At 42.2% G+C, this 17,996-nt stretch overlaps 1 protein-coding gene across 2 annotated transcripts in view; it reads left to right on the forward strand.

The window, feature by feature from the left end:
- The window catches only part of PTPRB (protein tyrosine phosphatase receptor type B), a 146,110-nt gene that overhangs the window by 120,154 nt on the left and 7,960 nt on the right, over nucleotides 1-17,996 (forward strand). For both annotated transcript variants that reach the window (XM_063927468.1, XM_063927469.1), the window contains 6 exons: nucleotides 914-1,004; nucleotides 1,605-1,681; nucleotides 6,280-6,414; nucleotides 10,312-10,434; nucleotides 12,773-12,936; nucleotides 14,730-14,865. In XM_063927468.1, coding sequence (XP_063783538.1) covers nucleotides 914-1,004; nucleotides 1,605-1,681; nucleotides 6,280-6,414; nucleotides 10,312-10,434; nucleotides 12,773-12,936; nucleotides 14,730-14,865 — 726 coding nt within the window. The remainder of the gene's footprint in view (nucleotides 1-913; nucleotides 1,005-1,604; nucleotides 1,682-6,279; nucleotides 6,415-10,311; nucleotides 10,435-12,772; nucleotides 12,937-14,729; nucleotides 14,866-17,996) is intronic.

The raw sequence follows: 17,996 nt of genomic DNA on the forward strand, positions 1-17,996 counted from the left end.
GAGCTACAAAGGCACTGGAAACTTGGTCAAAATTGATGGCAAGATGAATGCAGCATGTTATCAGAAAATACTGGAGGAAAATTTGCACTCATCAGCCCGGAAGCTGCGCATGGGACGTACTTGGACGTTCCAACATGACAATTATCCAAAACACAAGGCCAAGTTGACCTGTCATTGGCTACAGCAGAATAAAGTGAAGGTTCTGGAGTGGCCATCTCAGTCTCCTGACCTCAATATCACTGAGCCACTCTGGGGAGATCTCAAATGTGCAGTTCATGCAAGACAGCCCAAGAATTTACAGGAACTGGAGGCTTTTTGCCAAGAATAATGGGCAGCTTTACCATCTGAGAAAATAAAGAGCCTCATCCACAACTACCACAAAAGACTTCAAGCTGTCATTGATGTTAAAGGGGGCAATACACGGTATTAAGAACTGGGGTATGTAAACTTTTGATCAGGGACACAGTTGTTTGGTAATAAATGGCTTCAACCAACCACTAACCATGAGTGAAAGAAAAGTTTATGAGTTATCATTCATATTCTCTGACAAATGGCCAGAAAATCACAAATTCTGCTAGGGTATGTAAACTTATGAGCACAACTGTATATATAGTATACTGTATATAAAGCATGTTCAGTTGCAATGTGCAACAATTTTGCCAATTCAGGGGATCATTTTTAAAAACAGGTACTACCGTTATCGTGAGTGACAGCTGGCAGCTGAGCAGTTTCTCTGCTCCTTTTTTCAGAGTTCATATTTATGGAGAAATATGTCAAATAACAATTTCAGGGTCCTGCCATTACAATCAACTGATGATTCTTACTCTTAAAATAATGCTAAATCAAGTCCTTTTCAACAGACTGCTATTTAACAATACCTACAAAGTTTTTCATCAATGTTTTTTTTTTTTAGGACCTCAAAGATGTTGGTCGAAATCAATCTTTTGACACAGCACTTTTACCAGAGAACAGAGGAAAAAATCGATACAACAATATACTGCCTTGTAAGTATTTTTGGTGATGTCAGTGACACACTACAGTACTAGGAATTAAGACGACACATACTCAAAAATAATAATACACACACACAAACACACTGACAGTAAATGTTATATCTTAACATTTTAGCTTTTTCTGCATATTAATGTAAATTAGAATATCAGTTTTCTTTTTGTTATTATGATAATTATTAATTTAAGTGGCGACTTGCATAATATAACCAGACATAGGGGACAATTCAGTTCTCAGCGATGTGCAGTGGCGATGTTTGGCTGTGCACTCCCCTGAGAATTAGGATACCCTAACATTGCATCTCTTTGGGGTAAGCTATGCTATATTGGTAGATGCAAAGTTCCGGCATTTCCGAATGCTTCTCTGGCAATTCATGGCAGTTATTCCTAATAGATTTGTCCGCATAATATAGTTTGTTTCATGGAAATGGTTATGCTATAATAAAGATGCATTATCATATGCTCTGGTTTTGGAAAAAAGGAACGTCTTTAACAGATATGTACATTAATGCAACATATATGTATTTTAATTCATTCTACAAAATACCCCAGCAGTGGCTAATATTGATATTAGTTCTTCTGTTTATTTCTTAGATGATTTCACCAGAGTGAAACTTTCCAATGTTGACGATGATCCATGTTCGGACTACATTAATGCCAGTTATACACCAGTAGGTTAAACTTTCAGTCATGCAGAATGTTAAAGTATTAGTAAGCCTGGCAGCATTGTTGCTCTGGAGCATGAAACAGATCAATGATCTTTTTTAAAAAGCTACATATTTCCTCTTCACCACAGTTACTTATAGAATAAATGATATGATTTAATCAGACTCAAAATTAGAATATTGGGGATTGCAGATTAGACCTTAATGTAACGCTTTTACCCATTATCAGGAGCTTCACATAATCACTTTTGAGCTAAATAGTAAAAACAAATTATTTTTGTACTCTGTTCAAAACTGGTGTTGACGTTGTCAATGTCAAAAAGGCACAGTGTGGTGTGGGGGGAGTAAGAGCATCCATTCATAGACAAATGACTCACTGGAGCTAAACTCCACCATGATACATCCTTTTAAAGAGAATGTATAGAATATGGATACAGATAGTATCCAAATAACAGAAAGAAATTATTCAGGTTATACAGTATATTAATATACAATTTACGAATATTTAAAACTGATTTACTAATTTGGATTAAAGTGGGCCTGAATGGGTCAGAACTGCATTCTGTCAGTTGTATTTGAAGACGGAAAGTACTCCGCCCCTGCCAGCACACCTTGCCCGGCCACTGGACTGGACTCGGTACAGTCAGTCCTCGCTGACTGAAAGACTGTTGTGCTTCTCACATTAATACATGAGGTGGGCGGGTGCTAGACAGTGATTTCTTACATGCCTCCCCAAGTCCTCCTCCAGTAACAATAGCGGCAGGAACGAGATGACGCAATGCCATCTTTGCATATCCAACTACCCTGAGGCGCAAAGAGAAGTCGCCGTGTCCCTGAGGTAGGTGCTAAATAGTAGGATAAAGGGCCTCTGATGTCATGGGGAGGAGCAAGGTCGGTTGGGCTGAACTTTCACTATCAACATCTTAGTAATCTAGTGGCATGTGAAGTGAGCTACCGAGCAAGAAGCGTGGCGAGCGAAACAAGCTCACAAGGGTACTTTTTGGGTCCTATATCCTGACCTTGCTTCTCCCCCTCTTGATGTGGGTCATGTGGTGGTTGTGGTGTGAGAGGTCCTTTTGCCTTGTACAATTTAGCCTCAATCGTGTCCCTGAGAGGAAAATACACCTTATGTGGAGGCACGTGTTGGAAGATACACTATATGTGGGGGTCACATGGTGGAAGATACACTATGCGGGGGAGCACATGAGGGACTCACTGTGTGAGGGGAGAAAGCTGTGTCTCCTGTAATCCAATGGAAGTCAGGGGCGGACTTATAGAAAATGATAGACAAACAGAGTGATGTCTCCCTGCAGCAGGTCAGTGATACACACAGTGGCGGATGCTGATTCTTGGGTAAGGAAAGCCAGCACATGTATTACATATAACATCACATGTATGTTTATATGTTCTGATCGGCTCGCCCCTGCAATGTGTGGTTGGAGCTGCAGCTCAGGGCAGCAGCCGCCACTGGAAAGCTGCATGAGGGATAAGATGTGTCAGGAGGAGAGCTGTGTGAGGGATAACATGCATCAGGGGGAGAGCTGTGTGAGGGATAAGATGCATCAGGGGGAGAGCTGTGTGAAGGATAACATGCATCAGGGGGAGAGCTGTGTGAGGGATAACATGCATCAGGGGGAGAGCTGTGTGAGGGATAACATGCATCAGGGGGAGAGCTGTGTGAGGGATAACATGCATCAGGGGGAGAGCTGTGTGAGGGATAACATGCATCAGGAGGAGAGCTGTGTGAGGGATAACATGCATCAGGGGGAGAGCTGTGTGAGGGCTAAGATGCATCAGGGGGAGAGCTGTGTGAGGGATAACATGCATCAAGGGGAGAGCTGTGTGAGGGCTAAGATGCATCAAGGGGAGAGCTGTGTGAGGGATAACATGCATCAAGGGGAGAGCTGTGTGAGGGATAACATGCATCAAGGGGAGAGCTGTGTGAAGGATAAGCTATGTGAGGGGGAGAGCTGCGTGAGTTATACGTTGTGTGGGAGATAAACTGATACGTTTTCTTGGGTCTCTCTGCTGGCCAGCTACTTTTTATTAGAGCATGCGCTTCAATCCCGGGATTGTGGACTAGAAAATGGGGTGGGATTGCCTTCCCTAGTGCAGCCCCTAAAGTTTTAATAGTGCCTAAAGGTGCTTGGCATAATTTTTGCCCAAAAATATATGGGCCAACCCACCGTTAATCTAAGTTTAACATGGTTGATCCAAAGCAAACATTTTTCTTTTATTCTTGTAATTAGGATTAGTAAACCAAAAGGACAACTAGGCACCTTAGTAACCTACAAAAAATATATATAACATATAGATAAAAAGAATAGAGAGCGGTCCACAAGCGCTGTCAGGATAAGTCCACGTAGATGGCTCGCCTGATTTTCTCCTGGATTTCCTTATGATCTTAATTACATCAGGAAAGAAGCAGGAAAGCTTGATCAGGTACCAGAGAGTAATTGATTGTTTATACTCCTTTCTGGGAACCCTGAAACCCACCTTAAATCAATGAGATGCGTTCCTCAAAAGGTGTCTTTAATTTTGACTTTTTCAATACATCAAACGGATAAAATTCTCAATAATAATAATAATAATAATAATAAATCCAGAAATGAAAACCTGTACATATATTTAATCCTAACCAACATAATTTTTTTTTTCATTAGTATGTACGGTGAATTCTGAAACCTTATGTGACAGTGACACCATTGTTTTCACTAGATAAATAGGTGGTTACCACATAACAAATAAGCAAAGATAAACATACAGTACTTTCCTTGTTCCTTAAAGTACAGAGCTTCCTGTGCCTCCACATGGTGCTGTGGAGCTACATCCCTATTTGATATTTGTAGGATAAAATGGGCATGCCATAATGTGGATTCATTATAGAATAACATTAACTATTACACAGTGCCTATTTACAGTACATCCAGTCTATCATAATATCCTGTCTGTTTTTAGGCATTGATAAAAACCTGCATGTTCTTATGGAACGCTGTCTTAAACATATGACACACATTATTAATGTCCTTATAAACATAATGACACACATAATGTCGCTTTCACATATGCTGCACATTATTAATGCGTTTCTACACGTGACACACATAATGCCCCTTACACATATGCCAAACACTATTGCACAACCAAGCCACCCGCACACAGCACTCACATGGCCACTAACACTGCGACCTCTGCCTCTTCTTGGATACAGATCTGTCCTTATACATCTTGCCTCAATACGCCATGCAGCAGGAGATGCCTGGCGTGAGTCAACTGGCAGCTCTGCTAACGTTGGGCGCCTTTTTTGATGAAAATGCGTCTTGTTTGTATTACTATGTGGCTAGAATGCACAAGCAGCTTCTGCTGATTAAAATGATATGTGGCATGTCTATATTCTGTGTGCGACTGTGACTGTATCTGCATATGAAAGGCTAAGTTACAGTGATTTCCAGGAATACACTGCAACGTAGCATTTCTTATGCAGATGCAGCAGATATCATTTTAATCAGCAGATTGGGTGTACGTATCTCAGCTGCATCTCTACTTGCAGCTGCATGGGTGTAACATGTAAATTACGTGTTCTTAGCCTACATGCTTAAAGTTGAATGTATGCAGGGATCCATCTAATTTCAGACTAATCACTTCCTAATGCAGGAGATTTCAGCTCTGAGTGGTGATCCTAATTTCTGGGACAATCCTATCTGGCTCTTTATCCCCACCCCCAGCGCACTTCATAAAGGTTGTAACCAAAGATAAGCCTATTGTCTGACAGTGCCAACCTCACTGATTAGCTCTGCTGTGCCTGTAAGGGTGAAATATGAGCATGGGAGATGGAGTATATCAGTGTGGTGGAGCAGTGGCATCACAAGGAGGGTGTGGGCTGCCGAGGAGGTGACACCAAAGTGTCGGCTCTTCTGCAGTGACAGAAGCCGGATGCTTCAGTGTCACATTCTCCTGCAACACTTGGCTCCTGTCATAGAGGAGGAGCCCACAGGATAGGCAGACTGTCTCTAGGGACAGCCCAGCGTCTGGAGATGCTGGGCACGCCCCCAAGAGTGATGCTATCTGGCTCCCCTGTGAGGTCACGCACCCTTTATGTGTAGTCACGCACCCTTTTCAGGAGGATCTAGAGTGTGCAGCAGGTGTCACCAGAGAAATACTACTCACTAATAACAGCACTTACTAAGACATGATGATAGAATGTAGTCACACAAGTATGATGACAAAATAAAATAATACATTTGAAACTAAGAAAACATGTTATTAGATAGAAAGTATGCTAATAGATTTACACATTTTTAATGTATTACATTTTTTGTGGCCAACTTTACATTTTATATGGAACAAACGAGCCAAAAAGAGAGAACATTATGACTATTACTGTTCTCAAAAATGTTTACAAATGAGTAGAGAAACCATTTGTTATAAATTCATTAAAATGACAGACTGTATATGTTAATTTTATTTCCACAGATATACAGTAGGTCAAAACAATAGAGTGGATCATACACTATGCAGATCACCTTATACACGTCACAGAATTCTGTTTCACATATTTCAGCGCTTACTAATAACAGATTTTATTTTTACCCTGACTGTTGTAGGGCAATAACTTCCGCAGAGAATATATTGCTACACAAGGGCCTCTTCCTGGTACTAAAGATGATTTCTGGAAAATGGTTTGGGAGCAGAATGTCCACAACATTGTGATGGTGACTCAGTGTGTAGAGAAAGGACGGGTAAGATGTTTCATCGGATTTAGCACTGAACATAGAGATGCCTGTTTGTGTTCATTCAAGGTGTCTTGCATTTTAATGTCTGCATTTTAAGTTGCACATATCTTAAGCTACAGACAAACGGGTTCAGTATGTGTGACCAGCGGACCCTAACACCCTAATTCTCCCCCTTTATTTCCTAAATGTAACACCCCCCCCCCAGTGGCGCCCAACCCTAACCTCCCCTCCTCACACGATAACCCTAATCTCCCACCCCCACAGTCTAACCCTAACGCCCCCGAATGGTGCTTAAACTAAACCCCCCCCCCCCCGGTCCTGGTCCTAACCCGCCAGCTATACTTACAGTTAGGATGCTGTCTGTTGGGATTACGATGTCAATCTACTGACCTTGTCGAGATTACGGCGTCAGCATTCTGATAGGTGTCGGTATTCTGACTGCTGGGATCTTGACACCCGGTATCTTAACCGCATCCCCACGCAAACATATATAGCATTTACTGTAGGTACAAACAAAGCAAAGATTCATGATCATCATCATCATCATCTACAAAATTTGAACCCACTAATATGTGCAAAATGTTTATGTAATAGATAACACAAGGAGAGTGTTTAATGTGTGCCTACAGTATATGCCATTATTATATTGTATGGTTGTACAATTTAGAAGGTACAGTAAAATTGTATCAATAGGGTATAAAGTGGGTGATTTGCTTAATGGACAAGGAAAACAAGCCAGAGCGCTATAACTATTTTATCGTTAGGTAAAAATCTCTCACTAATAAAGCTTCTTGCACATATAGGACATAATAAAGGTCTGTGTGGAAATTAATTAAGAATAATAATAAAATATACATTAAAGATACATGGTTGAATAATTATATTTAAATGAATGGACAGGATATATTACAGGCTTCAAAGACAGTGATAAGGACTTACTGAAATAGGGCAAAGTACTATTCAAAGCAGCTAATTAGACATTTGCTTTCATCAATCCCACTTTCTTGCAATAAAATAAATAAAGTCTGTCAAATTAGGAATACAAAACGGTATCGAAAATTGATTTCATTTACATCTAATAACTATAAATATGAAATCCGAATGGATGCTATTTTAAAGTGAATGACTTACATTTTTTACTTGCAAATATTATTTATGTATTGTATATTTTCTCAGTTGAACTACTAATAACAGCATTCTAGAACATAACTGGTGACATGGAGAAAGCGGAGAGTAGGGAACCGATGAGCACACATAACCTGCCACTAAATTGGAGTTTGAAATTTGAATTAAAGTCTTCAAAACACAGGAGTGTAGAAGCATAATTCTCTAATGGAGAGGAGAGGCTAGGGATCTATTTATTAAGTGCTGGCATGCGGAATTAAAGACTAGTCAAAGAAGAGAATTAACACCATAAATAGTAGTATTGTCAGCATGATAAGGAAAATAAATAAAGTTTAGCAGAGGAAAATTACTTTTACTAAGTAGATGTTGTCACATAATTCAACACAGATAAACAAGATTATATGATTAAAATAATAAAAAGAAAAATTCCTATGAGACTGCTAATGCATCTATTGCTCCACATTATTTTAGGAAACATCTAGTTGCGAAGTTCTCAGAAGCTTATAATCTGGACTTTAATGAGAAAATCTCCACATAAAAAACTGAATGGAATCACAAAATAATAAATTACTTTTAATGATGTAAACATGTTTCGGTCTAAAATAACTTTTGATGTTTCTTCGAGTAAAGCATGGAAGGAAATAATAAATGAAATGCTTAAAGGTCACGTTAACCTTTACAAAATCATTCACAGTATATTCAGCAAGCAAATATAGTATTTGAACTTTTCAATGTTAGAATGTTTTTTGCACTTTTTTCTTAAGGTTGAAGCAACTGTCATTTACTGCTCCTGACATATTACTGATTGATGGGCTATCTAAAACTTGACAGAATTGTTTTGATCACGTAATTAAGAGTCATACTGTTATAATGTAATGGGTTCCTGCAGACATGGCATCTATATTCTATAAAGGGTATCAAAGCATGGAACATCAGCACATACAAAGCATGCTAATATGGAGGAAGGTATAGTATATGCTAGACACATTGATTGCCATTTTCTATATTCTCTATCTGGCCCTGCTACAAAAACATTATTCCATTCCCCCCCAGTGAAGTCAGGCCTGCCACCAACCATTAGAACGTGGCCATAATACGCCAAATTGGAAGTGTATTACTAAGACTGATTGATGGCCTTGAGATTTGATATGGGTCAGAGACACAGGAATATTAATTCAGAATAAACCTCTGGCAAATTAAATTTACAGATAAAACTTTTACATCACGTATTCTTTAACACATCAAAGAACTAAAAACAGTAGTTTGTCGTTATAGGATTGTTTTAAATGATATTTTCCTTCCTTTTATATATGGTAGATACAGTGACAGTACTTCTATTTAGTCTCTAAGCTATTTAGTCTCTAAGCTAATAGAATGTCTACAGTATCCATCTATCCATTGCTTCTCTTTCCTTTACAGGAATGTGCCTGGCACTAGAGTACGGTTGCTTGAGAGGAAATAGCAAAAAATCTAATTATGGACCTAATTCAGTAAGGATTGCATATGCTGCTAATTAGCAGAATTTGTAATCCTTTTGCTAGCTTGCTGGGGGCCGCCCATCGCAGGGCAAGGCCACCCAGCATGCTGACCGGCGCCTCCCCCCCCTTGATGAAGCAGAAATTGTGATCGCATCGCAATTTCTGCTTCATCGTAGAAATTCGTGATGCCTCTGCAGGAGGCCCGCTGCCATGTTCCCCATCGCGGCGACTGCGTGTGACATCACGCAGCCGCAGCAATCACGCACCCGCCATGCCCCGTTCGTGTCACACCGCCCCCCATTCACACCACACCACCCATACAATGCTCTTTCTCCCCCTGGAAACAAAGCGTTGCCCCCCCCCCCCCCCCCCCCCCGCTGCAGAAAATGCAGACGCATGCGCAGGTTGGATGCTGCACATGCAAAATTTAAAGTTGGAAGAGATAAACTACTAACCAATCAGCTTATAACCAGTGACGGTTTTTACCTATGGGCTGCAGGACTGCAGCTACCCTAGGTAAAATCTGCCACTGTTAGTGAAGCCAGATGCAGTCTGTGAGACTTTACTGTGACTGGCAGTGACTTCCTATAGAAAGTCCTACCTGCCAGTCACAGACACACAGGGCAGTCCCACTGGGAGGTGTTTCCTCCCTCCAGGACTGCCAGACCGGGCTGCGATAGGCAGAGAGCTGGATTCCTGTAGGAAGCCACTCCCTGCCTCGTCCCTGCCACTCCCTATGGGTTGCAACCGATACAGTCCATAGAGGCTGTGGTTTAGCGCATGTGCGGTACCGTCGCCGCTACTGCGCATTTGCTGGGTCCTGGTGTCTGTGAACTACATAGTGCAGGTTTCGGGACCCGGGCGTCGTTGGCGTGGAGAAGGAGGGGGAGACCCGGGGCATCGCCAGCGGCAGCCCTCCTTCTACAGAAAGGTAGGAGCTGCCACAGCTTATAACTGTAATTTTTTAAACACATCCTGTAACATGGCAGTTAGAAGCTGGTTGGCTGGTACTTTATCTCTCTCCACTTTATCACTCTCCATGACTTATTACATCTATCGCATATGTTAGCAATTAACGTCACATTATAGCTATACAATTAAGTGGTGAAATTACCATTTTATACCCTATTCTAAAATGACTATCGAAATAATCTTTATAGATTCAAGTTTCAGCTAGGGGAATATTAAGATTATAGGACTGCAAGATTTCAGATGTAAAATGCTTAATATAATCACTGACCATATATTTGATAACAATCAGTTGTGTATTCTTAATTATATTTTCTCCATATACCTGTAGGTAAAATGTGATCATTACTGGCCTTTCGATCAAGACTCGTTGTATTATGGCGACCTCATAGTTCAGATGCTGTCAGAGTCCGTGCTTCCTGAATGGACGATAAGAGAATTCAAAATCTGCAGTGTAAGGTTTTTTGCCTCATAAAGAGATTAAACAGTGTGAAAGTTTCCACTGCTGCTCAGTCTCATCTACAGTATCATGCACTTGAAATCGATGCCAGAACACACAACATGCAATTCATATTTTGTAAAACTCTTCAGTAATTCATCACTCTGATTTGTGCCCTTTAATGTAACAAAGGTAGACCTCATATTTATTAAAAGGTCAACCATTTATTTTGTGAAATTTGGAAACCTTTCTAGAAATTGCAAACATAGATTGATTGATTGATTGATTGATTGATGTGATCATCACAGCTATCACAGGCACTGAGTCTTGCCAACATCATTGCTGTTAAAGTAAAATTGTAGCTGACATACAATTTCATTCTACTGTATATATAAAAAAGCAATTTGCAATAATCACAAATAAAAGGAAGATTTGTAAATAAATGAAGGCACAGTATATATATATATATATATATATATATATATATATATATGACACTGGGGTCCCAAATCAATAGTATACTGACACTAGGATCCCAAAGGAATGGCACACTGACATTGGGATCATAGAGCAAAGGCACACTGACACTGGGATCCCAAATCAATGGTGCACTGACACTGGGATCTCAGTACAATGGCACACTGACACTGGGATCCCAAATCAATGGTGCACTGACACTGGGATCTCAGTACAATGGCACACTGATACTGGGATCTCAGTACAATGGCACACTGACACTGGGATCCCAAATCAATGGTGCACTGACACTGGGATCCCAAATCAATGGTGCACTGACACTGGGATCTCAGTACAATGGTGCACTGATACTGGGATCTCAGTACAATGGCACACTGACACTGGGATCCCAAATCAATGGTGCACTGACACTGGGATCTCAGTGCAATGGCACACCGACACTGGGATCTCAGTTCAATGGCACACCGACACTGGGATCTCAGTACAATGGCACATCGACACTGGGATCTCAGTACAATGGTGCACTGACACTGGGATCTCAGTACAATGGTGCACTGACACTGGGATCTCAGTACAATGGTGCACCGACTCTGGGATCTCAGTATAATGGCACAGCAAAACTGGGATCCCAGAGCAATGGCACACTGACGCTGTGATCCTGGAGCAATGGTACACTGACACTGAGATCCCAGAACAATGGCACACTGACAGTGGATCCCAGAGCAATGCCATACTGACACTGAGATCCCAGAGCAATGGTATATTGTTGCTGGGATCCGAGAGCAATGGTGCACTGACACTGGGATCCCAGAGCAATGGCACACTGACACTAGGATCCCAGATCAATGGAACACTGACACTGGTATAACAGAGTTAGGGCACACTGACACTGGGATCCCAGAGCAATGATACACTGAAGCTGGATCCCAGCACACTAACACTTTGGGTTCCCATAGGAATGGCAACCTGACATTCCTGGTTCCAACAATGGTATACTAACAATCGGGGGCCCAGAACAATTGCACATTGACAGCTGGATTCCAAATATAACAGTATATTAAACACTACTGTTGTTGTTGCTCATAGCAGATTCTACTTAACATATATTTAGCTGCTTCTAGAAGATAATAGATAGAATGTGATTGGTTGCTATGGGCAACATCACAAGTTCTAAAAAAAACTCCCACCTTCTTAAATTTACCCCTAGTTTCCCTGAACATGGAATTCTGACACTATGGAAACCCAGAACAATGGCAAACTGATACTTGGGAACCCAGAACAATAATGCGATAATATTTGCGGTCCTAGAATAATTGTACACTGACACTTGGGGTCCCAGTTTAAAAGATAAAACACCAATGATCTAAGTTATACATTTCTTTCATTATAACTAATAAAAGTGAAAGCACCAAAGATTCATGGTCTCCATGCTGCTTATCATAAAGCATGGGTCCAGACCCCAGAGATTGCTAAGTGTACACTGTTCCAAATAAATACAAGATTAAGCTACATCAAGACTAATTGATAGAGCTAAGATTGGGTTCAGAGTTTATTTTACTGAGATTCCTGAGTACATTAAATGCACTGTAGTAATGCAAAACAAAAAGCTACTTATTGTCTTTAATCACATAAATTATTGACCAGAAATCATTTATAATATATTATATACTGTATTTCATAGTGATTTAACACTATCTAGCAGTTTACTGATCTATAATAATAATAATCCTATTGTCCTGCTACTGGCAAGGCTGTCAAATAAAAATGTCTATTTATATGTAAAAAGTGTGATTATATATATGTAGACCAATAATACCAATAAATCAAATTGTATATGTAGATTATTAACAGTAAAGAAATGTATTTTTTTCTCCAGGAAGATCAGCTAGATGCTGCCCGTCTGGTCCGCCATTTCCACTATACGGTGTGGCCTGATCATGGAGTTCCAGAAACCACTCAATCTTTGATTCAGTTTGTACGAACTGTCAGGGATTATATAAACAGAACTCCAGGAACTGGTCCTACTGTGGTTCATTGCAGGTACTGCTAAAACAGTTTTTATCTGCTAATACTTTACCCCATTTACTACTGTATGTAGAATTAAATAGAAAATAGAACAGTAATAGCATAGTAAAGTAAAGTAAATATACACTACTAAAGCAGGAAACTTGAATCATGTCTTCCATTCTTTATGGCCCTGAACTGTTAAAATTAAAATCTACATAAAAAACAATATAGTTTATCACTTAGTTTTCGTCCACTTACTCCTATTGCTGAAATATTAGTAATTTTACAGTACACAGGTTGAGTTTCCCAAATCTGAAAGGCTTGGGACCAGAGGTATTTTGAATGTTTTATTTTTTTCCATATTTTGGAATATATGCATACCATAATGAGATAGCTTGGGGATGGGACCCAAGTCTAAAGTCTAAACATACAATGCATTTATGTTCCATGTACACTTTATGCACATAGGACCTCATTCAGAGATGAACGCAGATTTTGCTTCCCGCAGCAAGATCTGCGTCCATCTACTCACATGCTGGGGGCCCCCAAGCACAGGGTTAGGCTGCCCAGCATGTGTGTGGTGCCACCTCACGATGCGTCTGTAATTTCATTGCAGACGCATCGATTTAAAGTTGACCCCTGCCTGCACAGCCTGGCTGCTCTGGCAGGTGGTCCAGCGCCATTTTTTTATTCTCAGAGCGGCTGCAAGTGACGTCATGCAGCTGCCCTGAAAATTCTTCTGCTATGCCCCTGTATTGCCCGCAACGCCAAAATGCCGCCCCACCGAATGCCCACCACTGTCAATCACCGTATGGACGCATCCTGGAAGGATGTGGCCTCCGCAAGGTGTAGGGTTGCGCACGTGCCATGTACTGCAGTCAGTGCATGTGCACACACCCTTTTGAATGCAGCCTCTTCATATAGCTGCGCGGCTGCGTCCGGCTCTAACTAGCCATAGCCTGAAGGACATTTTATATAATATTTTTAAACATTTTGTGCATGAAACAAAGTTTGTGTGCATGGAACCATCAGAAAACAAAGATGTCACTATCTCAGTCGTGCTCAGAAAACTTGGTATTCAGAATATTTGGAATATCAGATTTTCTGATATGGGTGACTCAACCTGTATACATCTTATTGTAGAGACAATGGTTGCTGTTTGCGTTATCGTAAAGTGGGGCAGTTAGTTTTTTTTAAATAAATTTAATGTTTTGCTGAACATACCATCTCTAACAATTGTATTTATGGAAATAAAATATACAATATAATAGTACATTTTTCAACACCAAATAGAGCTGATGGGGCAGTTGCAGTTAGGGACTGCAGACCCTACTCATTCAAAGTCAGTGGTGCAAATACCACTTGACAAAGATATGCACAGATTTGGAATTGGCAACTGTAGTGGGCCTGAAGGGCTGCATTCTGATCCTTAGTGACATTTTGAGGTTACACCTGTAATAATAACATATTGTTTGACAGAGGAGAGCAGAACACCAAACTAAGCATAATTAGTGTGTATCATGTAGCACATAATAGAGTAATATGAGGGCGAAGCACATTGGGGCAGATGTATCAATCTGGAGAAGGGATAAAAAAGTGATAAGTGGAAGGTAAGAATAACACACCAGCCAATCATTACGGATTTGAAAAATGACAGTTAGGAGCTGACTGGCTGGTGCATTATCACCTTGCACTTATCACTGCTTTATCACTTCTCCAGGCTTAATACTTCTGCCCCATTGTTTGCTCCATGCAAAGTACTACATCTGTGAAGTACAATCCTGATCATTGGATTTGAAAATCCCTTTTCTTTGATGTGTTTTCAGTGCTGGTGTTGGTAGAACGGGGACATTTATTGCTCTGGACAGGATCCTTCAACAAGTGGACATAAAAGACTCAGTGGATATTTATGGAGCTGTGTATGATCTACGACTTCACCGTGTTCACATGGTGCAGACTGAGGTAAGATAGTCTCATACAGGGGCGGATTGGGATCGAAAACGGTAAGATAGTCTCATACAGGGGCGGATTGGGATCGAAAACCAGCCCGGGAAATTTATGGAAGAAGCTCTAATAGTAGAGGGGGGTCTGTTGAGAGGGTGGAGTCTGTCAAGTGGGCTGGATTACTGCTCAGAAGACCTGAGCACACGTGACCACTCGCACGGACGGAAAGTGCGCGCCTCAGGTGCGCAGCAAAATTTTAGGGGCGTGGCTTTGTGGGGAAGGGGCGTGGCCACATAATTGTGCCAATTCACATTACACCACATAGTAGTGCCGCTTATACACATTGCACCAGGTAGAACCTCCTATACACACTGCACCAGGTAAAGCATGTTATACATGTTGCGCCAGATAGAGCATGTTCTACACCTTGTGCCAGGTAGAGCACGGTATAGACTTTGCGCCAGGCAAAGCACATTATACACATTGCACCAGGTAAAGCACATTGTACACACTGCACCAGGTAAAGCACATTATACACATTGCACCAGGTAAAGCACTTTATACACATTGCACCAGGTAGAGCCAGGGAGACAGGGTGGGGACATTACACAGGTAACGCAGTGATGGCCAACCCTAGTGAGTGAGGGGCACGTACCCAGGTGAGGTGTGAAAGGGGGGAGACAAGGTGGGGGAATTACACAGGTAATGCAGCGATGGCTATCTCTAGCGGGCAATGAGACGTATGTACCCAGGTGTGCTGTGAGAGGGGGGAGACAGGGCGGGGGGATTTACACAGGTAATGCAGCGATGGCCATCCCTAGCAGGCAGTGAGGGGCATGTCCCCAGATGAGGTGATCACTGTTACCCCCGTCATCCTCCCTTGTCACTGGGCATTAGCATCATCATAGTATTACTCTCCCTCCCCCCACATCAGCGCCTCCTGCCCCTACAGGGGGATCTGTACACACCTCAAACACACACTTGACAGCATAAGGATGGGGCAGGCGCATGTTGCTGGCTCCCTATGAGTGTCGCAATGTGTGAGCAGCAGATAATGATGTATACAGTGACGGGGGAGGGGGCGGGAGGCAGTTGTGGGCAGGGACTGTGCTGCGGCCAATTCGAGAGAGAGTACGAGCTGTGGCCTATGGATATTGGGTGGCCTATGGAGATTGGGTGAAGCTGAGCTACAGGATGCCGCGATAGGGGGTAGGGACTGGGAGAAGGGGAGGGATCCGCCGCTGCTTCCACGGTCGCTGGAGAGGGAGCTGTGCTACTGGGCTAACGCTGCTGCGATCGAAGCTAAGCTCCGATCGCGGTAGCCGGCCAGCATGGGGGGTGACAGCGGCCACTGAAGGGACGCCCGGACCAGCCAAACGGAATCTGGTGCGGCGTCCCGGCATCCCAATCCGCCGCTGGTCTCATATAAAAATGCAGTGCACTAACAAACATATAACAAGATTGTGAGAAAGGTATGACTGCATGTTTAAGCAAAGTGTTCATCATTACTCATAACACAGTTCTGGATAAAGCTCTCTGAATGAACATACCAGTATTGCTAGGAGCATATCTCAAATAAGTCAAATATGTGAATTAATTCAATACCAGTTTGCATCTTAGATTCCCTTTACAGGATTTTTCACTTTAATTATCAACTGTACAGTAAATGCCTACTTCCCAAATATAGGGGTCTATTTACTTAGGTTTGGACACAGATAAAGTGGATGGAGATAAAGTACCAGCCAAACAGTTTCTAACTGCCATGTTACAGGCTGAAAAATGACAGTTAGGAGCTGGTTGGCTGGTACTTTATCTCCTTCCACTTTATCTCCATCCAGGGCTTAGTAAACTCTTCATGACCCTAACATTATAGCACACAGTATCGGATGCCTGTGATTATCAGATGTCAGCAAGACCCGTGAGAGCCGCATCCGCCACATGAACTATATATGTGTACATATATATATATATAAATACATTTATATATGTACATATATATATATATATATACATATGTATATATATATATATATATATATATATATATATATATATATATATAATTCACACTGTAGAAGCAGCACCAGTCTTCCCCACCCCCAGCAGGCAGTAGTGATGGCTCCACACAGCACTACAATAAAGAAACTCTTCATAAACTACAGCTCCCGGCAGCCCTTACTGCCGGAGCTCACAGCCCAAGGGCTGCTGGTAGCTGTAGTTTATGCAGTTTCTTTATTGTAGTGCTGTGCGGAGCCGCCGGACACAAGGGCAAATAACACTGGCTGCCGCTACTGCCTGCTGTAGTTGTAGCCGGGCACCACTGCGGGTGAGCAACTGCACGGGGAAGGGAGGACTGGTTCTTCCTCTATACTGTTAGACTACCCACTGGCCATGGGTGGCACCACTGGGCAGCACCCCTCCTCACTTGGCCCCCCTGGTGAGTGCCATCCTGGCCAATGGGTAGATACGCCCCTGCATTTCTAACCCTAATATGGACTGTGTTTACTTGCTGACATGTACAAGTGCAGTAGCGCCTTCCAATGAGAGAACACATTGAAGGCCGAGATTTCCTATCATTTGTACATACTGTATTACATGTCAGACACAGCCCACAAAGAGAGACACTCAGATTATTACTACAGCTCAGAGGGACACTGGATCTATATGTGCTCTGGGGGGTTGGGTACAAGTTACTGGTGGTCGGGATGCCGGCGTTCAGTATACCAATGCCGGAATCCCGACAATTGAAATGTCCTCCCCTCTCTCTTACTACCAAACCTTAACCCTCCCTACCTGCAGCTTGACCCTAACTTCCCCTGACCCTTAACCTCTCTCATTGTTGCCTAAACCTTCCCTTTCCCGCAGCCTAAACCTTATCCACCCCCTTAGTGCATAAATATAATCTCCCCCAAAGTGGTGCTTAACCCTAACCCTCCCATCCCCGCAGCCTAACCCTAACCTGTCACCTCCTGCAGCCTAACAGCTGCATGTGTTGTTGCCCATCCACCACAGCCAGTAACAGCGCTGTCCCTGGCTGTGGCTACTGCTGGCTCCGAGCTGCATGTGAGATATTGCGAGATTAGCGAGATCTTGCACATGCATACATGTGCGAGATCTTGCACTTGAGCATGCCGGGCATGGAGACACAG

This window comes from Pseudophryne corroboree, chromosome 6, assembly GCF_028390025.1.
Source record: "Pseudophryne corroboree isolate aPseCor3 chromosome 6, aPseCor3.hap2, whole genome shotgun sequence".
Classification (NCBI taxonomy): Eukaryota; Metazoa; Chordata; class Amphibia; order Anura; family Myobatrachidae; genus Pseudophryne; species Pseudophryne corroboree.